This window comes from Daphnia magna, linkage group LG1 (assembly GCF_020631705.1).
Source record: "Daphnia magna isolate NIES linkage group LG1, ASM2063170v1.1, whole genome shotgun sequence".
Taxonomy (NCBI): Eukaryota; Metazoa; Arthropoda; class Branchiopoda; order Diplostraca; family Daphniidae; genus Daphnia; species Daphnia magna.
Window position 1 is genome coordinate 5922384 of NC_059182.1, and position 22126 is coordinate 5944509.

At 38.7% G+C, this 22126-nt stretch overlaps 6 protein-coding genes and 1 long non-coding RNA gene across 14 annotated transcripts; 3 read left to right on the forward strand and 4 right to left on the reverse strand.

Moving 5' to 3' along the window:
• Nucleotides 1-65: 65 nt before the first annotated feature.
• On the reverse strand, nucleotides 66-3383 carry LOC116924903 (DNA polymerase eta). Its single transcript, XM_032931503.2, has 7 exons — nucleotides 2408-3383; nucleotides 2225-2355; nucleotides 2066-2140; nucleotides 1831-2004; nucleotides 1564-1765; nucleotides 1312-1501; nucleotides 66-1231 (listed from the first exon to the last, which is right to left on the reverse strand). The coding sequence occupies exons 1-7, from the start codon at nucleotides 2680-2682 to the stop codon at nucleotides 182-184; spliced, it is 2097 nt and encodes a 698-aa protein (XP_032787394.2). The 5' UTR covers nucleotides 2683-3383; the 3' UTR covers nucleotides 66-181.
• A 4522-nt stretch (nucleotides 3384-7905) lies between these two features.
• On the reverse strand, nucleotides 7906-9447 carry LOC116925022 (coiled-coil domain-containing protein 97). Of its 2 annotated transcripts, XM_032931650.2 has the most exons (3): nucleotides 9308-9447; nucleotides 8338-9227; nucleotides 7906-8281 (listed from the first exon to the last, which is right to left on the reverse strand). In XM_032931650.2, the coding sequence occupies exons 2-3, from the start codon at nucleotides 9194-9196 to the stop codon at nucleotides 8157-8159; spliced, it is 984 nt and encodes a 327-aa protein (XP_032787541.2). In that variant the 5' UTR covers nucleotides 9197-9227; nucleotides 9308-9447; the 3' UTR covers nucleotides 7906-8156. The 2 variants fall into 2 exon arrangements, with proteins under 2 accessions (XP_032787541.2, XP_045026887.1); XM_045170952.1 differs by having other exon boundaries at nucleotides 8338-9339.
• A 24-nt stretch (nucleotides 9448-9471) lies between these two features.
• Nucleotides 9472-10809, forward strand: LOC116925034 (aminoacyl tRNA synthase complex-interacting multifunctional protein 1). Its single transcript, XM_032931661.2, has 5 exons — nucleotides 9472-9610; nucleotides 9749-10010; nucleotides 10087-10176; nucleotides 10243-10454; nucleotides 10525-10809. The coding sequence occupies exons 1-5, from the start codon at nucleotides 9527-9529 to the stop codon at nucleotides 10756-10758; spliced, it is 882 nt and encodes a 293-aa protein (XP_032787552.2). The 5' UTR covers nucleotides 9472-9526; the 3' UTR covers nucleotides 10759-10809.
• A 176-nt stretch (nucleotides 10810-10985) lies between these two features.
• Nucleotides 10986-11716, reverse strand: LOC123470580. Its single transcript, XR_006644316.1, has 2 exons — nucleotides 11364-11716; nucleotides 10986-11312 (listed from the first exon to the last, which is right to left on the reverse strand). It is a non-coding gene; the product is annotated as an uncharacterized LOC123470580 (long non-coding RNA).
• A 124-nt stretch (nucleotides 11717-11840) lies between these two features.
• LOC116925045 (N-alpha-acetyltransferase 40) lies at nucleotides 11841-13184 on the forward strand. Its single transcript, XM_032931668.2, has 6 exons — nucleotides 11841-11982; nucleotides 12056-12341; nucleotides 12401-12546; nucleotides 12607-12765; nucleotides 12826-12984; nucleotides 13052-13184. The coding sequence occupies exons 2-6, from the start codon at nucleotides 12258-12260 to the stop codon at nucleotides 13146-13148; spliced, it is 645 nt and encodes a 214-aa protein (XP_032787559.2). The 5' UTR covers nucleotides 11841-11982; nucleotides 12056-12257; the 3' UTR covers nucleotides 13149-13184.
• Nucleotides 13185-14068: 884 nt separating this feature from the next.
• On the forward strand, nucleotides 14069-17610 carry LOC116924990 (adenylosuccinate synthetase). Of its 5 annotated transcripts, none has more exons than XM_045170949.1 (12): nucleotides 14071-14207; nucleotides 14627-14798; nucleotides 14874-15184; nucleotides 15441-15543; nucleotides 15612-15742; nucleotides 15812-15935; nucleotides 16007-16237; nucleotides 16298-16452; nucleotides 16523-16647; nucleotides 16738-16864; nucleotides 16929-17049; nucleotides 17111-17610. In XM_045170949.1, exons 3-12 carry the CDS (start codon nucleotides 14987-14989, stop codon nucleotides 17161-17163), a joined length of 1368 nt encoding a protein of 455 aa, XP_045026884.1. In that variant the 5' UTR covers nucleotides 14071-14207; nucleotides 14627-14798; nucleotides 14874-14986; the 3' UTR covers nucleotides 17164-17610. The 5 variants fall into 5 exon arrangements, with proteins under 5 accessions (XP_032787510.1, XP_045026884.1, XP_032787516.1 ...); XM_032931625.2 differs by having other exon boundaries at nucleotides 14627-14713; nucleotides 14851-15184; XM_032931619.2 differs by lacking the exon at nucleotides 14627-14798 and having other exon boundaries at nucleotides 14069-14207; nucleotides 14851-15184.
• Nucleotides 17545-21991, reverse strand: LOC116924959 (DNA helicase MCM8). 3 transcript variants are annotated; one of them, XM_045170911.1, is made up of 16 exons: nucleotides 21821-21991; nucleotides 21012-21238; nucleotides 20810-20947; nucleotides 20515-20747; nucleotides 20025-20450; nucleotides 19852-19953; nucleotides 19602-19793; nucleotides 19425-19509; nucleotides 19194-19349; nucleotides 18962-19131; nucleotides 18858-18892; nucleotides 18610-18787; nucleotides 18416-18549; nucleotides 18134-18353; nucleotides 17907-18068; nucleotides 17545-17826 (listed from the first exon to the last, which is right to left on the reverse strand). In XM_045170911.1, exons 2-16 carry the CDS (start codon nucleotides 21151-21153, stop codon nucleotides 17629-17631), a joined length of 2571 nt encoding a protein of 856 aa, XP_045026846.1. In that variant the 5' UTR covers nucleotides 21154-21238; nucleotides 21821-21991; the 3' UTR covers nucleotides 17545-17628. The 3 variants fall into 3 exon arrangements, with proteins under 3 accessions (XP_045026846.1, XP_045026847.1, XP_045026853.1); XM_045170912.1 differs by lacking the exons at nucleotides 18416-18549; nucleotides 18610-18787; XM_045170918.1 differs by lacking the exons at nucleotides 17545-17826; nucleotides 17907-18068 and having other exon boundaries at nucleotides 18273-18353; nucleotides 18504-18549.
• Nucleotides 21992-22126: the final 135 nt, after the last annotated feature.

The window sequence follows — 22126 nt, forward strand, 5'->3', positions numbered from 1 at the left end:
TACAGGGAAAACTTAGGGCAAATCAATCCATTACCACTACCTACTTTACTAGCAATCACTTCACATAACATAATGAAACCAATTTTATTATTACATCGCCAGGTTTTTTTTTTATCATTTTGAAAGACATTCGAAGTCAAAACAGCTTCATCATCCATAAAATAAAAATAAACCTTTATCATTAAGAATTGCCAAAAAACGATTCTATGGTTCGTGAACGCTTTGTATCCTTCGTAGCATTCTTTTGGTTCTTCAAGGGCCTCTTGGATGATTTTTTAACTACTTTTGCGCCTTCCAAATTGTTGAACGAGGAACTAGACGTGGAAGGCTGCAGGGAAAATTCTCTTTGTAACTCTGCAGCCACATGGAAGTCGTTGTGTTCTTCAATTTCTTCTTTGAGGAACTCTTCCTTGCATTTATCACACACAACAAATTTAGCAGTTCCTTCGTTACCCTGTTTGGATTGGATAGCTTGTAATACTTGACGTCGCAGATGAGGCGGAAGTAGAGCTAGAGTTTCCATGTCAACTTGATTTAAATCTGGAAAAATTTCTTCAACCGAAAATGTTGTTTGATTAAACGGATTTACTTGGCTTGATTGTGCGATGGACTCTTCAGATGAATGATGTATTGGAACACATTTCTTAAGACTACGAGAAGCAAAAAATCCAGTTTTTTTCACACTATCATTGTTTTCCCGATTGAGACAAGGTGAACTTGCACCACTGGCTTTTTCTTTATTTTCTTGAAAAATCTCGTTGCTTAGGGCGCTGATTTGAGCCATATGATATTCCGGTTCAATAATATTTACTGCGTTTGTTTCAGTCGGAATTTTGTCAATTTCTTCCATCCCAAATTCTTCGTCTTCCTGATCAGCATGGAGATCGTACAACCCATCCTTTCGATGTAAAGGTTCCTCTTCGACGCGTTTCTCCTTCTCTGGGTTCAGTATGGTACTTTGCTTTGCAGCGAAAAAATGGTCAATCCTTGAGCTGCTTTCCAGCTGATCAACAAATTTGCTAGCCGATACTCCGAGACAAGTAACAACCCATGGAATCTTGGCATTGCCTTGTTTGCAAGGGTTTTCTTTCATCACAACTGCTAGACACGACTTAGCCATACGAATTTTGTCGTATGAAGAGTGTAATGGTATGGATCGGGTATAAGAGTACGGTCGGATGTCACCTTCTAAGCGAACCGTCACGGTTAATAACTTTGCCAACCTGCAATTCTTTAGGAAAAAGAAAACAATATTGAAATGTGTACAATTCTGTCACAAAATCAAACATCAAAAGTAACAAACAGACATACAGTTTCCCGGTCTTTCTCAAGTCGCTCAGACACTTCAGCACAGAGCTCTTCTAGCCAATGGCTGATTTTCTCTTCGGAATCTAGCGCGGCTAAGCCAGTAAAATTTTTATTGCAACCTATGGACTTGGGGAGTCTGCGAGAGCTAACAGGATCATGATCGACTCCTCGGGCGTACCAATACAGCCATGTCCTAAAAAGCAAAGCATAACAATTTCACAGTGCGTGCTATTAAACTTTAGTTACCCATTTTACCCCGTCTTAGTATCAAAACGTTCTTGCAATATTTTCTCGGGAATATGAGTGATATCGGCCATGGTTGTGCACAGAAGCTCTTCCCTTAGTGTAAGACCTAATTTGCCACCTAGATTTCTAACCTTTTTGAGTGGGAAAGTTGTGAAAAAATCTTGAACGGAGGTGAATGGCAAGACGGTTTGCTTGTTTGGTTTGTTGATGCCTGGGAATGGAAAGCATCAATGTTTATCAATTAAAACTGAAGAATAGAGGATAATAGACGAATACCACAAGCTAGTTTGGCCAACATCTTATTGTTTGCGATTCCTGCAGAGCACCGAAAACCAGTTTTTTCGTAAATTGCGGCACGAATTTTTTCAACCAGTACTGCACCGAGCATTAATTTCCAATCATTGTCATTACAATCTTCCTTTGATAATGCCTTTAACCAGCCATGAACACCTGATTTAAATAATGGTGTGCCATCAGTGATTGATTTATATCTCAACTATCTTCGAACGACCTTTCACGTCATCCGTTTCGTTTTCCCAACCGACGAAATGCGTGTTTGGAAGCTCTTCAACATTAATGGCGGTGGCTAATACATCGGTAAAAGAAAAAGTATTTACAAATGAGAAAAATCACGCAAACAGAAATTTAAAAAAATAAAATTAATCTAGACCTGTGCAACCTGGAAGTGTTTGCTCTATCACCATAGTCATGTCTATATATGCTTCATCAATACTCGCTCGTTCAACACAAACACCAAAGCTGCACATAACATCAATGACTTCTTTGCCTCCATCCCTGTACCTAGAATTCCAAACTTGTTAATATCCTTGGACATTTCCAAAAATGACTTTACTTAGTAAGATCAGCTTTCCCTCTCCTCTCAGGAACTCGGTAGAGAATACAATCAGGACATTTCTCTCTTGCTTCATCTCCTCTCATTTGCCTGGTTACTCCTAAGGCTCTTGCTTCATAGTTTACAGAAATAATACCTCCACCTTTCCATTTTCTATATTGTACCACACATGCAGGTTTTCCTTTATTATTGGGATTTTCCCTCTCCTCCACTTGAACATAAAAACAGTCCATGTCGATTAAAGCAATGACTCGTCTGTCACCTTCAGCATTCATCTTCTATATTAACTTGTCCTTCTATACAACAATTCAAGAATTCTACTATATCCTTTCTTGTAGATGGACTCAATGGAATGTCATTGTAGGTATTGGAGCTATAATCAACAGAGTCACTATCTGCTGTGGTTAATTGAGGAATTAAATGTGTGGTTTCTTTGCTATCAACAGGTTGCTGATTTTGAGATTTTACTTCCCATGTAAGATTTCTTGTTTCTTCCTCCAAATCGGGATCCGTTTTTTCTTCTTCACTGTTGCTGTCGGGTGATGTATCAAAAACAACAAACTTCAAATCAGGATCACCTGCCAAATATTTTGAGGTACTGGGAACAATGTGGTACCCTTGGGACCAGGTTTTCTCAGAATTTTTCGACATCGACTTTAGTCGTCTAATTTATCACGTATTTGACACACGAATATGGGCTACAGTTATCTCAGCAACAACATTGAACAATGAGTAAACTGGTAGCACAGACAACGAAGTGCTGGTAGTCTGGTACTGGCTGTGCTTTTCCTTTTCGTCTGGTAGTTAGTTGATAATTTTTCCTCGCCGAATTTTGGAGCGAAGTACTGTACTTTGCACGATACACAACTGACGTCTTGAGGCTTCTTATCGATTCAATTTTAAACAGAAAGCTCCCAGTCAAGGAATATGCGCACGGACATATTTTTTACGTCACATATGAAGTACAATTACAATACATATATTATTAGGTACTGGCGCGACACATGTAAAAAACTTATTTTCCAGCTTAGCCTAATTGCTGCTTACAACATAATACAGCTTATCCCTTATTGTACACATACATTGTACAATGCAAAGTTACAACGAGAGAAGCTTTTTAAGCATTTTCTTGAATTTCCCTTGAAAACGAGGTATCTGGAAAAAACCTTTACAGCAGGAAGGTATAGGCCCCAATTGACTATAATCAGTTTGGATATGCGGGCCGCCAGTTTAAAAAATGGTTGATTTGGGCGATTGGTGAGACAAATTTTTCGAATCTTGGTTTTGGTTTTTGGGAAACCCGAACCGGATGCCCCAAATATCATATTTTTTAAAGTACATTACTTCCTTACTAGTTCCACCTTGCGACTGAAATTCAAAGGGCCTAGAGGACCAGAGAAGAAGGGGTTTGAATTTGAAATAACCCTTCATCTCTGGCCTAAACCGATCTATCAATCTAGGCTCGAACGTCTGGTTTGGCGCCATCAAATTAACATTATTCGTTTCCAGTCATAAAAAAATAGGGAGAGGAAGGAGTGGGAATCAGATGAATCAAGATTCTCTCAATCTGTTGATTCCTCAGGTGACGGGCTTTGCTTTGCATTTTTTCCATATCTAAACGACGCTCCGTTGGCAATGGCCAATAGGAAATTTTAAATATTATCAGCCACGACAGAAAGTTCCTTCTCTTGCATTCGATAGATTTTATAACAAGCCATCACCGCCCCCCAAAATGAAAGAGACATACTGTTCCGATACATTAGAAACTTGATTTCATGATTTGCACTATTTTCTGCAGCCCTCTGGTGGCCATCGCGCAGAAATGCACTTAGGATGACGCCGTTCGTAAAATCAAAATTCGTCTGAACGCTTATGGTCACCTTCAAGCTGCGCTCTCATAGTTCAAATTTGAACCTTGAAGTTTTATTAATATTTTAATGTTTTCTAAACTGCAAAAAAGTAAAATGTCGAAGAGAATAATATCGAAAAGCTCTAAGGGGCAAAAAAGATCAAGTTCGACATTTTCAAACTTATTGAGTATGAATACAAGTGGGGAAGAAGGAGAAGAAACCCATCCAAGAAGAGGAGCGTGCCCTTCCAAACGTAAGTTATTTTTAAGCTCAATTACTTAGTACGGTGTAATTAAAAAGTTGTCATAGGCACATCAGCATATTTGGATCAATCAAGAGGAGAGACTGAAAATCCATCTTTATCAAGAGTGAAGAAAAAGAAATCATGGACTTGGTTGCATTTTGATGAGATCGAAAACACAAAAACATGCAAGTGTAAATACTGCCCAACAACCTTTGTCATTAATGGTACTGGCACAATGGCAAAACACATGCATTCCAAGCACCCAGCCATGATAGCTCTAGCTTCCAAGCACCCAAGCATGATAGCTCTGGATTCCAAGCACCCAAACATGATAGATAAGCCAAAGCAAAGCCCTCAGAATACTAAAGGAAAAGTCACAAAATCATTTAAGGTAACATCTATTTCTTTTGTAACAGTAATTTTGGTACCTTTATTTAAAAGTATATTATGTTTAAATTTTAGAGTGATGCTAATAATAGTGCTCATAAAGCATTCCTCGAGTTTGTTGTGACCAACAATCTTGCATTTACGCTAGGGGAAGAACCCTTGTTTCAAAAGTTTGTTTCAACTTTGCAGCCATTGTACAAACCCCTTAGTGGGACAGTGCTGAAGGATATGTTGATGCAAACATATATGAAAACAAGACAGCAAGTTATTGACAGGCTTAGTGAGAGTAGTGTGGCGCTAACTACTGATGTGTGGATCTCACCCAATAATGTAGCATTCATGGTTACCGGGGTTGCTATATGGAATGAAAGGATCAAACCTATTAACATAATCATTGGTTTCAAACATGTAATGGGGGAACATTCTGGTGTTAACTTGGCAGAGAGCTTCTACAACACTGTCACGTTTTATCAACTCAACGACAACGTAAGGATATTATATTATTGATAATACTCAGATATCTATACTCATTGCGGTATGCTCTAGATGTTGTCTATCACAACGGACGATGCCACTTCGAGTGAAACGTTCGTAGATCACATTGCTTACTTATCTATTGATACTTCCCGCCCTTTCAAGAAAGATTATTGGTTTCGGTGTTTTATACACGTGATAAATCTCTGTGTGAAATGTGCAGTTGAAGTAATGTTTGAACTTCTTCAAAAGGTGAGATAGATCATTGGAAATATTTATAAAACAAATTCTTATTCTTATGCTTATTATTATACAGCTTCGCGATTTTATCGTCGAAATAAGAGCCTCGCCGCAACGGATTCAAAAATTCAAGACAGTTGTAACTGAGTGTGAATTGGAAAGTTTAGACTATGAAGAAGACGAAATATTTTGTTTTGAAGGAGCTATAATTCCAGATGATCTACTTCCAGTTTTGGATTGCCCAAAGCGTTGGAGCTCAACGTACTTTTTCCTTAAACGTGGATTGAGGCTCAAACCTGCCTTCGATAAAATTGCGGAAGATCAAGAGTTCCGTAAGAACTTGTTGGGCGAGGAAGAATGGCTTAGCTTTCGACAAATGTTTTCATTTCTTGAGGAGTTCACTCTTGTAACTACCTATATTGAGGCAAATCAACATCCTACAGTGTCTCTTGTTGTACCGATGTGCAACCGGCTATTGAATCTGCTTGAAGAAACTTCACAAGATCCGAGTAACCATCCGTTGCTTGTAAAGGGAGCTGCAGCCGGATTATTAAAACTGTCAGCCTACTATGATAAGGCTTCCCCCGTCGTTATGGCGGCCACTTTTATGGACCCTAGATGCAAAATGCAATACTTCATTGATAATGGTTGGAGTTGCGGAGGTGAGACAGTTGATGCATTTGACGGTATAGAAGAGAACCTCATCACGAGCAGAGTAAAGCCAGTGTAAGTGGTTTTCAAGTTTTTTTGCTGGTACGATGATTACTAATGTTAAATATTTGATATTTAGTATTGAGAATGTGTGGAGTCAATATAACGTACCAGACAGTCCGCCATCAAAACACAAACACTCTACGCCCAAAAATGAAAACTCAACCAAGGCAAACGAGAGCGCCATCAGCACCAAATCTAAAATTAACAATAGTTATTTTGCTCAAGTGGTTTTCGGATCGAGTAGCCAGACGAGTAATAGATTCGAAAAAGATGAAATGACTGAGTATGAAGAAGAGGAGACAGAACCAGCCGATTGCGACCCGATGGCTGTTTTCGATTATTGGGCCAACAGGTCTGCTCGATGGCCAAGGCTATGTGCCATGGCTAAAGACTTGCTATCTATTCCTGCAACAACTGCGGCTAGTGAGAGAACATTCAGCGCTTGCAAAGATTTATTCGATTTTGCAGGAATGAATCTGAATCCTGAGGTTGCTGAAGCTCTTGTATGTTTACGCTCTTGGTATAGAGCAGGGCTGGTGAACGATGGTGATGTTCATGAATTTATCGAAGAAAAGGGTGACGGTCACAACGATTAGGGAGTTTGGTGATTGCATGCAATTGTTGCATTAAAAATTGATTTGCTGTAACTTTATTCTTGTTATCCTTCTCTCCCAAAATGACGAAAACAATATAATTCGTAACACAAAAAACTTGAAACACAAAGGAGTGATCGATGTTTACTTTCTCATGCCCGCTTGAAACCCAATTGAGCGCGGGGAAAAGAACGACAGTCTCTACTCCATTGGGTAGCCCAGGCAGAGTCATAGATTACATGGTCTGACTACTCCTGGTTTTCGGCGTCACTTTTCGCGAACCCGATTCTTTACACGGTGAGCATAGGCTCGCTCCCTTCGACAGTGCTGCAACCATGCAGAGACCTGATGCGCTACAATGCAGAAGGGTATACTTTCTCAGTCAAAATCCGCTTGGTGCAGCACTTTCGGAGGAAGGGAGGTTCGTGAAAAGTGACGTGGGGCGTGGTCTATTTACAGGCGTTTACCATGGAGTACTTAACTTAAACCATGCGACTCTGGCCCAGGCCCAGCCCAGGTTACCCGATTAGTACGAGGTTGAGTTTTAATTTTTCCTGTCCGGCAACTAGTGCAAAATTTACAATCGAACTGACGAAGAATTGTAAACACACGAGTCACGACAACTCTTCCTAAAAGGATAAAGACAGCCACATGGTCCCACGCTGAGCTGTTTACAAAAGTGTTGAATTAAAGAACGCTCCAAAAATTAGCTAGTAGATACCCTTTCCTGGCTATTTTAGGAGATTGTGTACTCGGTCACATCGGCAGATGGAAATTATCACAGTCGGACATCGCTGGGCAAATAATTGATTGGTGTATGTTTTTGTCAAATCACATGGCTAGGTATGAATTGAAAGAGATGTTAGCCTAACCTCTCACCTCTGTGAAAAATCACGTTGTGAGTTTCTTTTCTTTTTTTTTGTGTTTTATTTAACTGACTTGAAAAATTCGGCGTCGGGTAATATAAGCATTAATTACACTAATAGATTTAAGATATATCAGGCAAAGATCTGTTTACTCCTATAGTGTTAACAACATTTTGTCCTGATCCAAAAATTTTTATGTTTCAGGTATGGTACTGCTTAATGACCCCTCACAGGTAAAAGGGACAAGTTATACAACACTAACACAGACAACAGACAACAGGCCAATGGCCTGGGTCATGGCCTGAGGCCATTTTGGAGCAGAGTATGTGATAACTTAAAGACCATTTTATTACAAGATATTAAATTCCAAATTGTTAAATTTTAGTCATTGTCGAAATATCTTTCTTCTTCGTCTCTTTCAGAAATTATGTCGTTATGATTCGAAGCATCGATTTTGCTGTAGTCGAATTCTTCATCGTGCCCTTGAAGAAAGCTGCTGTACATACCTAGGAGAAAAGCTATATTTTGTGCCGTCCGTAAGTAAAGAACTATTAAGTTATACCTGATATAAATTCATCGCGAAAGAACTCCTTTTCATTTTGATCTACATCTTCATCTTGTTCCTCTTCATCATGAGCTGAAGCTTCATCCCAGGCTGACTGATTGGCTAGTTGTTCATTCCTTCTTTTGGAGCATGTTTGATCTCCATCTATGTGAGCCATGAACATTGTAGATAGATTACATAGTTTTGGCTGCTCTTGTTCCAAAGACCTCTTTTCTTCAGGTGTCATGTATTTCTCAACAAGTTCATGAAAGAGGATTGGGTTTCTTTTTCTCATCTCTTCCATGCTGAAGTATTTTCCTTCTTTTATCAGTTCGTTCATTGCATGAAAACGGCGATTTTTGACACAAATTTCCTGGGCCTTAGTTTCTTTTCCCAACTGTTGGAGATAATAAGAAACTTCATAGTTATTGAGATATTGATGAAAGTAATTTAAATGTCTTGGTTCCAAGAATTTTCCAAATCTGAAAAGAAAATTTGAAGGACTGGAGTTGAGCAATGATGTTACAATTTCCTTTTTCTGCTGAATAGAAAGTGGTGGCTCATCTCGATGCTGGATTCTCTGGAAAACTTCTTCAGAACAATTTGCCATATGAGATATAATTTCTTCTTGTGCCAAATTTGATTCTTCAGGTACAATATTAATCCTGCTATCCTTTGTTAAACTTGGCAACGTTACTGAAGTTTCAAGCTCATGGGACGCTTGATTTGGTAAGGTTTCTTCTCTTGCCAATCCGATTGTCGAACTGCCATTTTCACAAGATGTTGGCGGATTACATGATGATTCGTCCAACATGCCATCACCGATATCAGCTTTACTATCCAAAATGGAAAATAAATCGATGGAGCGTTGCGCCATTACTGTTTCTTCCAAAGAATTTCAGCTTTTGCTGGCAAGCGAAAATAGAAATATTAGCAAATATTACGCTGTCGTACCACATCTATAAACAACAAATCAAACAAGATTTACCCGACGTTTATACTTGCTTTAAAACGTCAAGGAACGTCTGCTCACTCGATAGGAAATAAGATATCGTATGATAAACTATAATCGATTGAAAAAGTAGTTTCTTTTGTTGTACAGTACCATGCTTGTTTGATCATTTCGTCTCGTCGTCGTAGGTCTCAATCTACGAGCAAGATTCGAAGCAAATCGAGAATTACATCAATTTTGAAATTGCATAAAATCATGTCTTCGGCAGCGAGAATATTGTTACAACTGGAACAGAAAGCCACAGCTGCTGAAAGTTTAATATTAACATTAAAAAACGAGGTATGTTGAGTGAAAATACATTTTTCCCCGTCGCTTTCTGGAAAAGAGGAAAAATAAATACTTCACGTACTTTAAAAATTATATTGCTGTATTAAAACTTTCTAATTTTTTTTTTTTTTTCATGGGATTGGCTTCTAGTTACTGCAGCTGGAGAGAACTCAAAATAGTGCAGCCCCAACTTTATTGTCAACTCTAAAACAAGAGAATGAAAACTTGAAAAAAGAAGTTGAAATTTGGAAGCAAAAGCTAATTCAAGCTGGAATAAGCCAAGGAGTGAGAAACTTTTCCACTTCTGCCGCTTCACAGCCCATTGTTCAAGAAACAGCAGAAAAATCAAAGGAAAAAGTTGTTCCAACACCAGAAGTAAAAAAGACAAAAGATTTAAAAAAGGGAGATACAGGTTGCTTATACTTTCAATAATGGCAAACAATTAATTATAAATTACTTGTTTCATTTGCTTCTATTGTTATTTACAGCTGAGTCAGGAGAAGTAAGTAAAGTAAAAGTGGATGATGGACCCATTGACATTGGTCGTATTGATTTGCGAATTGGGAAAATTGTTGCAGGTGTTATAAAGCTAAAATGCCAATATCAGTTCTAGTTTTGCATTTACTCATGTTCATATTTCTCAGTTAAAAAACATCCTGATGCTGATTCTTTGTATGTGGAGGAAGTTGATCTTGGTGAAGAAAAAACTAGAACCATTGTAAGTGGGTTGGTCAAACATGTTTCCATAGAGGAGATGCAGAATCGCATTGCTGTATTCATGTGTAATCTCAAACCTGCTAAAATGAGAGGAATCACCTCTGAAGGGATGTTGATGTGTGCATCAACATCTGATAAGGTAAAAACATGCCTAAAATTTATTTTCAATTTATCAATTTTGTTTATTTTTTACATTACACTTGCATCAGGTGGAAATTCTGTTGCCTCCTAACGGAGCTGTACCCGGTGACCTGGTGGAAGCGGATGGATACGTCAGATGCCCGGATCCAGTACTTAATCCAAAAAAGAAGATATGGGAAACAGTGGCTCCAGATTTGAAAACAAATGCTGAAAAAATTGCAACTTTTAAAGGAGCAGTTCTCTCTATTCCTAATAAAGGGCCCATATCAGCCGCCACATTAGCCAATGTTCAGATAAAGTAAAATTGTAGGAACAAGCTGGCTGTTGGAAAGAATATATAAATTTCTAGTGGACAAAATATTTTTGGGTAATTATGCAGTTAGCAGGATCGCCTATCTTTGTTTAAAAAGTCAGGTTTCAAGATTGCTATGTCCTATCATTGGGCCATTCGCCCCACCTTCTCCTGATTGTCGATCATTTGTCCGTCTCCTGGCGGCCTTCACGCTCACGAAATATCTCTACCATTTTATCGACTTGTAAACATGTATTTTTTTTTATTACGTGTAATAAGTCAAGGGTTAATTGTTTTCCGCAACTACCATTCCAAAGTACGGGTAGTTGTTAAAAGGGGTGATCTTCCATATTTTAGATTTCCTTAGCTCTGCTCTTTAAAATCCGATGTTTTTCTAATGGGCCTAGGATTGCCCCGGGCCAATCGAAGTGCTTTATTACCGATCGGAAGTGCTTCTTCTGGGTCTCGGGGCTGGCTTTCGTGTTGCAGGACATCTGTTTTTTGCCCCATAGCTGTCGGGTTTTACGGCATGCGGACAGTGGACTGCCCGACAGTAACCCCCTTCTGAAATTCGTTCAAGTAAATGGATGTATTGAAGGTGGCAACCGGTTTTACCTAATGATTCCGGATCTTCGGGCGACCTTGGAATGGAGTGAGCCACGCACCACTCCGCTGGAGAAAGTCTACCTCATTGTCCTCAGTTGGTTTTTCGAGAGAAGAACGGGGAAGCCGATTGCAACCAATCGGGGCAGATCTTTAAATGGACCCCATTGCCCATTTTCTAAAATGAGTTCTATAAAATCAATGGCAGAGTCATAGAGGGATGGCTCGTTTATTGCGTCGACTTTTGCCATAAGGCTTGGTCGTCAGTTTTCAAGAGTTTTTTAAGCATTTTCAGTTTTTAACTGATACAATAGAGGGAAGCTCAGTAGGACAGCACAGCTCAAAAAAAGGCTTTGGTAGCTGGAATTTAGTTTGGGAATATAACTTTAGCTTGGGATTGGAAATGTAAGAATCAAAACAGTTGCAAAATTCAAAGAATATCTTATCTTTTCACTCGTTTTTAAATATGTTGGTACAAGCTAGCCTAGAATTGACATGTAGTTCAGTTCAAATCCACTAGGTGCCATTACTATCGTTAAGGAGAATTTTGACGACCAAGCCTTATGGCCAAAGTCGACGCAGTGAACGAACCATCCCCTCTATGAGCTATGACTCTGTCAATGGTAACTTGGTAAGTTTTAATTGTTTCAAATGCATTATTTAAATAGTAGTCAAATCATTAACTTCCGTACTATTGCTTAAAGAAACCAACAAAAGAACAAAAGACAAATAAATAAATAACCAGAAGAAAACCGCAACGTTGGCAGACGACGTCGAGGAGCGTTCCCGCCTTTTCGACTATGGAACTAATGTAATTTTTTATTTGTCCTTTCCGTGACATAGACGAACTTCACATCTTATTGGTTTGACATTTCTTTTATTACAAAATAAAACCTGATAATAAAAATGTTTTCAAGAAAGAAAAAAATTAAGAAAAAATCTAAAGTTTTGACCGAGGACGAAGAAATTGTGAAAAAGGCAAACGATCAGGTAGTATTCAATTTTAACAAGGTTTTTTTTTGCAATCAACTCCTTGTATGTTCACACAGAATAATCCCCTTGGACATCTGGTTGCTTTCCACTCTTTTTCTCGAAATGGGTTGGATGTTGCACTAAAATGTTGCAAAGCTTCCCAGCTTGACAAAATTACAATTGATCAGTTGTTTGACCTGCTGAAGAAGAACATGAAACAAATGTAAGACTTCTAGATACTTTGCAAGTTAAGATATCTCTTTTGATACAACCACCATTATAGGTATGAAGAGAGTGCATGGGGCTGGAATGAGAAAGACAAATTTTTTGAAATGACCGAGAACTCTGCATGGTACTTGATTGCCTCCACAAAAGAAGGAAAGCCCATAGCCTTTTCACATTTCCGTTTTGATATGGATTATGGGCTTCCTGTATTATATTGGTATTATAAGCATCTAACATTCTCTGTTTTAAAGACTTACACTTGTGCTTATTTTCCTAGCTATGAGTTACAGCTGGAATTAGAATGCAGGCATAAAGGACTTGGTCGATTCATGCTTCAAGTTCTAGAGCTCATGGCATTCTCAGCAAATTTAAGGAAAGTTGTGCTGACTGTCTTTGTACACAACCTTAATGCAGTTGGCTTTTTCAAAAGCCATGGGTATGTATAACATTATGGAATTCATTAAGTCTACCAGTAGTATACCAGTTTTCTAATTCTATTCTAGTTATGTGGTTGATGAGACAAGCCCAGCAAGTACCCTTGAAGAACAGTTTGACTATGAAATCTTAAGTAAAAATAACAAACGAATTAGCAAAAGTTGACGTAATTGTATGTAATAAAAAATTGCTTTATTTTTACTGGATCGCAATTTGAAGTTATTCTTCATATTCAGAATACGACAAGCATATGTATATTTCTCAGTGAGTTGGAATTACAGCTTGTATTCTGTTGGTATTTGAAAATGAATTTACAATTTCTTGGTTAAAGTAAACCTCGATCCACATATAAAAGACGTTATACCGCCGTAGTTTTCTTCCAAATTTCGGATAGCTACTTGTTGCTGAAGTTTTGTATTGGTCCAATAAAAACCCAGAATATGTTTGTCAGCAAAGGAGATGCGGAAATGGAGAAGCCACCGTTATTGGCACTGATCCATAGTTTCTGTACACAAAAGCGGGTATTTTCGTCTCGAGCACGTTGTGGCCGCTAGAGTTCTACGTTTAATGCAAACCTGCACGCGTGTTCTAGTGCATTGTATTACGTTCTTTTAGTGTGTGAGGTTTGTTTAAGTTTGAACGATGACGTCATGCAACAAAATTGAGGCCACTGTTTGTGCCAAAATTGAAAGTACGTGAGACGACGCGAGCTGCTACTTTCCCCCGTATCATGCGCCTCACTATTACTACCTCTTATCATGATGAAAACATCCTGCCAACAGAAGCCTACTGGAAATAACCTGCATCATAGTTTGTCGATTCCGATCACCTGATTTCTGTCACGGGCATGATAACAGACTCGATAAGAAAAGCTCAGAAGCTATTAGTAGATGGATTTACAGTTTTTATATGCTGAACACTGACATTCTTCAGCTTGAGAAAAATTAAGCAATTACGCATGACTGTAAATAAAAAACTGGTAAATCATAAAGTAGGAGCGCAGATTACTTAGTCTAGCTCCGCCGCTAGATATTCGGTAGGTGAAGTCCCTCGCTAGTTGTCTCCACTGTCGCGAACATTATAAATACAAAGGTACAGGAGAAATTACGGTTTCGGGCTTTAATAGAAGCTAGTCCCGCTCGACGTTGTTTAGGAGATGCGAAGCATTCTTGCTTTTTATTCAAAAGCCGACGGGACAAACCACAACATCAGGTTTAAATCTTGGTAAGTAAAAGTCATTGATTATTTTCTAAAAAACAATAATGTTGGCATGTTTTCGAATGTCTACGCGTTTTAGTTTAAGGTTGAAATAATTGTCCTATTCTGTTAGGGAATCAAGTGACGAAATATCTTTGAAATCCAATTTCGTTTTTTTTTTTTTTAGTCTCTTTCCTTCTCGAACCTCTTAACCAATTTCGCGTCATTGTATCTAAGTTCACAAGTTTCGTTACATGTGATGAAGTGAAGTATTGATGTAACATCAAAATCTATATTCGAATATTAAAAGTGCCGCTTACGGCTTACCTCTTTAAGTGTATTCTGAGCATGTCTTTTGGCCATCGATCGATGATTTTCCTTTTCTCTTTTTCGTAGAATATTTTTTGTTTTGTTAAGAAGTTGAAACATTCTGAGTTTATTTCCAGATCTTGTTCTATTCAACCAGCGCGTACTGTTCTTCTGCATGCTGACAAACACTGCCATCTATTCCCCGATATTTTTACAAGTTCTCAGTACGATCATAAGAAAAATCAAATGTTTATACGTTTTGCCAACTAAAACTACAACAACTGCATAATTTTCACAAATATTTTTTAAGTTAGTTTTTGAATTGATGTGTGATATTGATTTTCAATGCATTCATTTTTAGCGTTTGGAATTTTCACCGTCAAGGTCATTTTTGTACAACAGAGTGCTAGTATCTTTGTAACGGCGTTAGACGAAAAGAGCGTGGGAACTGTGCTGCCCATATTCCACGACGCCCAGCAACACGTGGGTAAAATAAAATGGGAGACACGAAGGCTGCTAATGGACATGCAGATCGAGAATCCGATTCAAGACTAGCAAAACGACCACGACTTCTTGAAGCGAATCAAGTGAAAAATAAGGCAATAGTGGTTTTGGGTGCCCAATGGGGTGATGAAGGAAAAGGCAAAGTGGTCGACATGCTCGCCGGTGATGTCGATATTGTAGCCCGATGCCAGGTATGGAAAAAAAGTTAAAGTAACCAAATGTTTTGTTTTTAACTTGCTAATGCTGGCATTTGTATGACATTCATGTTAGGCAGGTAAATTGTAAACTTTTGTGTAAGTGACATAAAAAACGTTAGCACAAAAAAGTATAAACATCAGGTTTTCATAAGTAATATTTGGTTCTTTGCTGTTTTTCTGTTTAGTGAAGTATCACATCTTCTATGTTGAATCAGCATGCAACATCAATAAATCATCATCTTCTTTTCAGGGAGGTAACAATGCTGGTCACACTGTTGTAGTAGGCGACAAAGAATATGATTTCCATCTACTGCCCAGTGGTATCATTAACCCAAAATCCAAATCAATCATTGGTATTTAATAAAGATGCTTAAAGTTTATATATATTTCCTTGACTGAACAATCAATTTGTAATTTTTAGGCAATGGTGTGGTTATCCACTTACCCCAAATGTTTGAAGAACTCCAAAAAAATGAAGCTAAAGGATTGACACATCTGAGGGATTGCCTTTTGATTTCTGATAGAGCACATTTGGTGTTTGATTTCCATCAAGTAAATTGATATAATACTTTTTTATTTTAATAAATTTTGAGTAATACAACTTATGGTAATTTTCTTCAGCAAGCTGATGGCTTACAAGAACAAGAAAAAGGCGGTAAATCATTAGGAACAACAAAAAAAGGCATTGGTCCAACATACTCCTCCAAAGCCACGCGTAATGGAATCCGCGTTGCTGATTTGATAGGTATATAGCGTACCTCGTTTATTAACTATATAAAAAATTCCGAGTAATTTCCGTTTCTCTTTGAATTCTAGGTGATTCGCAAGTCTTTTCGGAAAAATTGCGTACCCTGGTTGCAGCTTATCAACGCATGCTACCTGACCTGAACGTAGATATTGAGGCCGAGCTAGAAAAATATAAGGAGTATGCCGAGCAAGTCCGTCCGTTCGTCGTTGAAACCATCTCATATTTGAATGGTGCCATAAAGGCAGGGAAAATGGTCTTGGTTGAAGGGGCTAATGCTGCCATGTTGGATATTGATTTTGGTAAGAAAAATATAATGTTTTCAGAACATTTTAAGGTAACAACATATAATGAACTTCTAGGCACTTATCCCTATGTCACCTCATCAAACTGCAGTGTCGGGGGTGTTTGCACAGGGCTTGGTCTACCGCCATCGCTTATTGGTGATGTTTATGGCGTAGTCAAGGCTTATACAACACGTGTTGGAGATGGCCCGTTCCCCACCGAGCAATTGAATGTATTTAAGACATACTGCACATATCGCAATATCGATTAATCATTTATGGATTTTTCAATTTTTATGCCAGGAAATTGGGGAATTGCTCCAAACACGTGGAGGCGAGATCGGTGTGACTACCAAGCGGAAAAGACGTTGTGGATGGTTGGATCTAGCAGTTCTACGCCATACGCACATGGTGAACGGCTATACAGCGTGAGCAATGGATATTTTTTACTTTAAATTCGGTTATTTTTATTTTGGAAGGATATTTTTGTTAAATCTTTTTGCACATTCTGATAAAAGTATTGCCCTAACCAAGCTGGATATTCTGGACGTTTTGCCGGAGATCAAAGTTGGTGTTTCATATAGCCTTAATGGGAAAGAGCTGAACCACTTTCCAACGAGTACCACCGAACTTGCTGCCGTTGAGGTAAATTGTGTTATACCTGTATCTGTATACTTGGTCAAATGCCTTATTTCTATTTTTGTTTTAGGTTAATTATATAACATTGCCTGGATGGGAGGTGTCCACCGAAGGAGTTAGGACTTTCGATGACCTGCCTGAGAATGCTCGCAAATACGTGGAACTAATTGAAGAAAAACTAGAACTGCCAGGTATGTCCTTGGATACTGCTTAGAGCTTCATTCTATTAAATCTTCCGTATTGTTTTTGCAGTGCGATGGATTGGGGTAGGCAAAGATCGAGGATCTATGATTCAACTTTATTAGTGCGAAAGAATGTGCAGATTAACTTAGGAGGTGTAAGACGGGGCGTCGTTATATCTCGGGATCAGAGCATCTGTCATTTGGGGATTTTTTTTTTTTTTCTTTTCTCTTCATGTTCACGTAATATTTCTAACTCTCGACGATGAGATACTAGCGGTAGTCGTTGGCTAATAATCTTGCCAAGGAAAATAAGTGATTGACGGTCTGTAGGACATCCGCACAGTCATCCGTTATTTTTTAAGTCGGAAGTAATCTGATTCTTCTCTCCGTTTTACCTCCTTAGATAGCTGTTCAATTTTACACGTGTAACTTTCTTCTCATTTGTGCACTACTAACTAAACAACCACTTCTTATATGTATCATTTTCATTTCTTCAATGTTTACTTCAGTTTCATACCAACGTTTTGTATTCGTAAGCACATTGCTGGATAAGTACACACATCAACCGACGTTTTTAAAGAATTTAACTCAACTTACTAACTTATAAATGGAACCACCCTTATTCAACAAATAATTTTGGTTATTCAATGTTTCTATGAACTGCTTGAAGTTCCCTGTTTGTCCCAAGTTGCATTGTGCTGCAAGAGTTTTCAGTTCGTCAAGACTAAATGACGTTTTATCATGCCTTCCGGCATAAGACTGAAGAAACGCGATGAATCTTTTACCCTATAATGTTTACAGAGTCATTAACAAACAGCTAACAAAAGGCATTTTTGCCAGATTAATGTACGATAGTCAAGTATTACCTCGTTCCTCGAGCTCATCCCTGAACCATTTTGAGAGCGGCTAAAATCTAATGAACCAAATTCATTTTTAAAGACGTCATCAAAACTTGTTTTCACTAATTCAATCACGTCACGAGCATCTTGTCCTGTGACTTCCGTTCGTAGTTCTGCTTTGGCCCTTGCCTAAGTGATGTGAAGATTAGCCGAATGCAACCGAGGAAAAATAAGTAACCCATCCACTTTTGTACCTGAGATAACCGCACTAGTGATTCCAGCTGCCTAGGAGTGATTGGAGTAGAATCAGTGGAGTACTGCGACATGCGCAAGTGTAAGTAGAAATCATGGATTTCTTTTTTTGCTTCCTCATTCAAAACAGGGTGAACATACTCCTTTGCATACGCTATATATTTCCTGAGTAAGGGGGCTGGTAGAAGGTCAGCGTCGACGTCGTTCAAGCAAAGACGCGCCCTGAAATGATTTTGGAATGGAATTAAGTAAAACTGGACAACAAACTGGACGTAGCTAAATACTTTAAAGTAGTTTCATTTCCACCAGAATTGCTGGCGGACAAATTCTTTTTGCAATTGCTTGACATGCTGGAATAGGCAGATTGCTTACCGGCATGCAAACCCATAATATGTTCCGTCAACAAAACATCTACCGCCTAGCACATTAAAAAAAATAGTTAGAGACGAAGTTTCAAATAGTTTCTGAATAAATTTACCATATCTGGTCGATCTAAGAGGAGAAAAACCAAATCAAAGCGAGATAGAAGCGCCGGCCCAAGTTTAATATTTTCAGAGACAGTTTTAGCCCTGTTGTAATGACCTCCAACGGGATTGGCAGCAGCAAGAATTGAAGTGCGCGCAGGCAAGGTGCAAACTACGCCAGCTTTAGCCAAACTGGTGACAATACAAAACAAAAGCTAATGCTACGCTAATACTTACTAGTAACATACGTATATGTACGTACCTAATGCTTTGCTGTTCCATGGCTTCCAGTAAGGCCTAGGAAAAACAAAACGATTATAAGCTAGTAAATGTTTTGTTGTAATTTTTCTGGACAGGGAAATTTACTTGATGTTGTCCCGTCATCTTATCAAACTCGTCGATACAGCAAGTGCCTTGATCTCCCAATACCAGAGCGCCAGCTTCTAGGGTATACTCGTTACCGTTGGTCTTTCCATCCTTCGTTAGGGTAACGGTCAAACCGGAATTTGTGGTTGAATTACCACACACAAAAACACCTACAAAAGAATTTTGTCAAAGACGGAAAAAACATAATTTGCAGAAAAATAGATCCGTTAACCTCGCGGAGAAGCCATGGAACAGGCATGAAGCATTTGAGATTTTCCGAGACCAGGATCACCAACTATCAACACGTGAATGTCGGAACGTTTGCTGAAAGGACCTTTTGCTGTACAAATAGGAGAATTGTTTCCACCGAATAGGCCAAGGAGCAATCCTAGACATGAAGGTTATTAACTTAACAACAAAAAGAAAAGGTAAAATGCAGAAAGACATAGCTTAACCTTAATACCTGCTTTAACTAAAGTGTTGCCAAATATCGAAGGGCATAGGGAAGCTACTAAGAAGGCAAATAGGTTCGGTTCTTCGTGGATTTTCTACAAATCAGTTGTGAAACAGATAAATGCAGTAGTGGTTCTTACCCTTCAACCAAAGCAATTAAAGAAGAGAAAAAAAAGAAGAAACGAACCCGAATTGCGTGAAAATCTTTCATGTTGAATGTCAAAAGGCCAGTACAGGATGACATGGTTTCGTTTAATGGCTCGGTTTCGGCTTCAAACTTTTTACCTCGGTCGTCATTATAGATGGAAACTGCTTCAATATAGAAAGTGAACATACTGCTATCTTTACACCCCCGATCCGAGTCTTTCACGTTAACAGCCTTCAAATTAATCAGTTAATGCTTAAGTTTATTCCACTGAGAGTGGAGTAATTCATACTTTAACAATGCCAACAAGGGTGACCACTTCACCAGGCGAGCAAGTACCAACAAGATCTTGCATTAATTCACAGTCGACTGCCCGTGGGATCCTTCCTATTTCCTGAAATTTTTAAGTTCACCGCTTGTTATTGCCCAATTAAATTGGGTGCTTGAGGGAGCGTTAGTCATTACCAGATTTTCAGAGCTGTTTTCTTGAATGCGAATAGATTGCCATTCAACAATTAGGTTTCTTGGTGAGCTTCGAAGAGGGTCGAAGTTGTCTCCAGTACATTGTAAGCCATCTCTATCCAAGACGCAGCGAGGTGGCGTTTCATATTTCCCGTCCGTTTGAGGGTAAGTCAACACGCCGGAACATGTGCGGCATTGGAAGGCCAGAACTAAACACAGAGGAGTGATGTTGCTTGCTCGAACACAGGTGCCTGAGACTGCAACTAACTTCCCAAATAGGGCTGCACGAAGACTCCTGAGTGGAGTAAGTTTTCGATAATTGATTAATCGAGCGCGAACATATGGTACGTCGATCGTTAAGTTGCTTTTTTCGCAGAGATCTTCTCGCATATCGTAGCATTCATTTTGTTTGGTTTTATTCACCAATAACTATACAATCCGAAGAGGAATAGAATTGAAAATCATCATCTTTGAAAAAGGTAAGCTTACGAACCTGATACATCGCTAAACTTAGCACTGCCAAAGTAGTGTTAGGCGTTTCAATCAAGTCGGCTTTAAATTGCGGCCATACTTCACAGAAATATTTGTTCTCTATTAAAAATTGGTAATCAAGAGCAAATCCTCCATCTTCTGCCACAGTACTTAAGTCAAACATATCCTCTTGATGGGAAAATAATTCAATTGCCCATTTAATTTGCTGTGTTGTTCTAGAGGTTGGAACAAAATCTGAATTGCACATTTATTAGTATATTTTGAAAAGAATAGATATGTGTAGAATTTCTTTTTGCCTTCAGTGGGAAAGTAGTGTTTCCAGCCTTTATATGGGCAATCTACAGGTGGAAAATGTTGGTCTATCTGGTTTCTCTGTCTTGGTCTCCTGTCATGTTCTTGATTAGAAGATGAGATGCTACTGATTGAGTAAGAACCTTTTACAAAGAAAATATGATGCACCTGAAAAATCTAAATATTTAATATACTAGAACAGCATACCTTCATTGCTGACATTATCTCTAGAGCCATTGCACCTGTGAAACCCACGTCCCCTCCATCGATTTGATCTCCAGTTATTATTTCCTCTAAAGTGGGAGCCTACATGTCTTTTCCCTCTAGAATTACTTCCCTGGTCTGCCATAATTGCTTTCACTTTACTTCAATGAGAAACTGGATTTTTTTTTTATTGCTGTTGATGACTAAGATGATTTATTGTAAAGAAAAATGGTCACGCCTATTTCCCCCGGCAGCCGGGGGGCGCTTATGTCAAAATGTGCTATTTCCCCCCGGCTGCCGGGGGGCGCTAGTGACAAAACTGTCTATTTCCCCCGGCCAGTAGGGGCGTTGGTGTTTAAATAGCTATTGCACACCTGAATCAGTGAACACAATCAGGTGGATACTACGGGAAAATACAGTACAGTAGTTGTTACTTCAAGCAGAGTCAACACTGACCGCTGCTTCAAGTAAAAGAAAACGACCAGTAAAAAATAAAATTATGTAACAAGTAGCTTGCTTGCTTGTTATTTAATTTTATTTCACCTGATATTTTAATTTCGATAAAAAGCAGTACCCAGTACTAAGATAACAACTGTGAGTCAAATTTATTTGTGTTTCTTAATAGTAAAATACATTTGATTAGGATTTTAAGTAATACAGATTAGGTTTTAAATACACATTTAATTGGTCTGTCTGTGCAGCACAGGCTTCGCAAAGGGCACAGCGCCCTTTTTGCTGCCGGGGGGAAATAGACAATTTTGACACTAGCGCCCACCGGCTGCCGGGGGGAAATAGATTTTACCAAGAAAAATACAACCTATCCAGGCATACAGTTAAACGATCGCCTTCTTCATCGCACAATTCTACTGCGCAATGGAGTAGGAAACTTAAGTCTTCTGTCAGCTCTGATTCCGAAAAATGAAGTTCATTAGCGTTGTAGGTTTAAAATGACACACCGATATGACACACACACACACACACTTAATATAAAAAACAGACAGACTATCGAAATTTCGTGTTTTTTGTTTGTTTTGTTTTTCTAAGACAAAATAAACCCGCCGACTACCACTGGAATATGGGAGCGAAGCCCTTTCTGAAAAAGAGGAGGAAAGGGAAAC

What these genes read in the sequence shown, in the direction of transcription:
- LOC116924903 (XM_032931503.2), bottom strand. Translation starts at nt 2,682, where the DNA reads ATGAATGCTGAAGGTGACAGACGAGTCATTGCTTTAATCGACATGGAC. An exon ending in AACACTTCCAGGTTGCACAG is followed by an intron (nt 2,141 to 2,224) that starts GTCTAGATTAAT and finishes CCGATGTATTAG; the next exon opens with CCACCGCCATTAATGTTGAA. An exon ending in CGTTTTGATACTAAGACGGG is followed by an intron (nt 1,502 to 1,563) that starts GTAAAATGGGTA and finishes TTTGCTTTTTAG; the next exon opens with GACATGGCTGTATTGGTACG.
- LOC116925022 (XM_032931650.2), bottom strand. Translation starts at nt 9,196, where the DNA reads ATGGCGCAACGCTCCATCGATTTATTTTCCATTTTGGATAGTAAAGCT. An exon ending in TCGCGATGAATTTATATCAG is followed by an intron (nt 8,282 to 8,337) that starts GTATAACTTAAT and finishes CTTTTCTCCTAG; the next exon opens with GTATGTACAGCAGCTTTCTT.
- LOC116925034 (XM_032931661.2), top strand. Translation starts at nt 9,527, where the DNA reads ATGTCTTCGGCAGCGAGAATATTGTTACAACTGGAACAGAAAGCCACA. An exon ending in AATTGGGAAAATTGTTGCAG is followed by an intron (nt 10,177 to 10,242) that starts GTGTTATAAAGC and finishes CATATTTCTCAG; the next exon opens with TTAAAAAACATCCTGATGCT. An exon ending in GTGCATCAACATCTGATAAG is followed by an intron (nt 10,455 to 10,524) that starts GTAAAAACATGC and finishes CACTTGCATCAG; the next exon opens with GTGGAAATTCTGTTGCCTCC.
- LOC116925045 (XM_032931668.2), top strand. Translation starts at nt 12,258, where the DNA reads ATGTTTTCAAGAAAGAAAAAAATTAAGAAAAAATCTAAAGTTTTGACC. An exon ending in TGAAAAAGGCAAACGATCAG is followed by an intron (nt 12,342 to 12,400) that starts GTAGTATTCAAT and finishes ATGTTCACACAG; the next exon opens with AATAATCCCCTTGGACATCT. An exon ending in AAGAAGAACATGAAACAAAT is followed by an intron (nt 12,547 to 12,606) that starts GTAAGACTTCTA and finishes CCACCATTATAG; the next exon opens with GTATGAAGAGAGTGCATGGG.
- LOC116924990 (XM_032931619.2), top strand. Translation starts at nt 14,987, where the DNA reads ATGGGAGACACGAAGGCTGCTAATGGACATGCAGATCGAGAATCCGAT. An exon ending in TGGTGTTTGATTTCCATCAA is followed by an intron (nt 15,743 to 15,811) that starts GTAAATTGATAT and finishes AATTTTCTTCAG; the next exon opens with CAAGCTGATGGCTTACAAGA. An exon ending in ATGGTGAACGGCTATACAGC is followed by an intron (nt 16,648 to 16,737) that starts GTGAGCAATGGA and finishes TTCTGATAAAAG; the next exon opens with TATTGCCCTAACCAAGCTGG.
- LOC116924959 (XM_045170911.1), bottom strand. Translation starts at nt 21,153, where the DNA reads ATGGCAGACCAGGGAAGTAATTCTAGAGGGAAAAGACATGTAGGCTCC. An exon ending in ATGGAACAGCAAAGCATTAG is followed by an intron (nt 18,788 to 18,857) that starts GTACGTACATAT and finishes TATTGTCACCAG; the next exon opens with TTTGGCTAAAGCTGGCGTAG. An exon ending in CACTAGTGCGGTTATCTCAG is followed by an intron (nt 18,069 to 18,133) that starts GTACAAAAGTGG and finishes CACATCACTTAG; the next exon opens with GCAAGGGCCAAAGCAGAACT.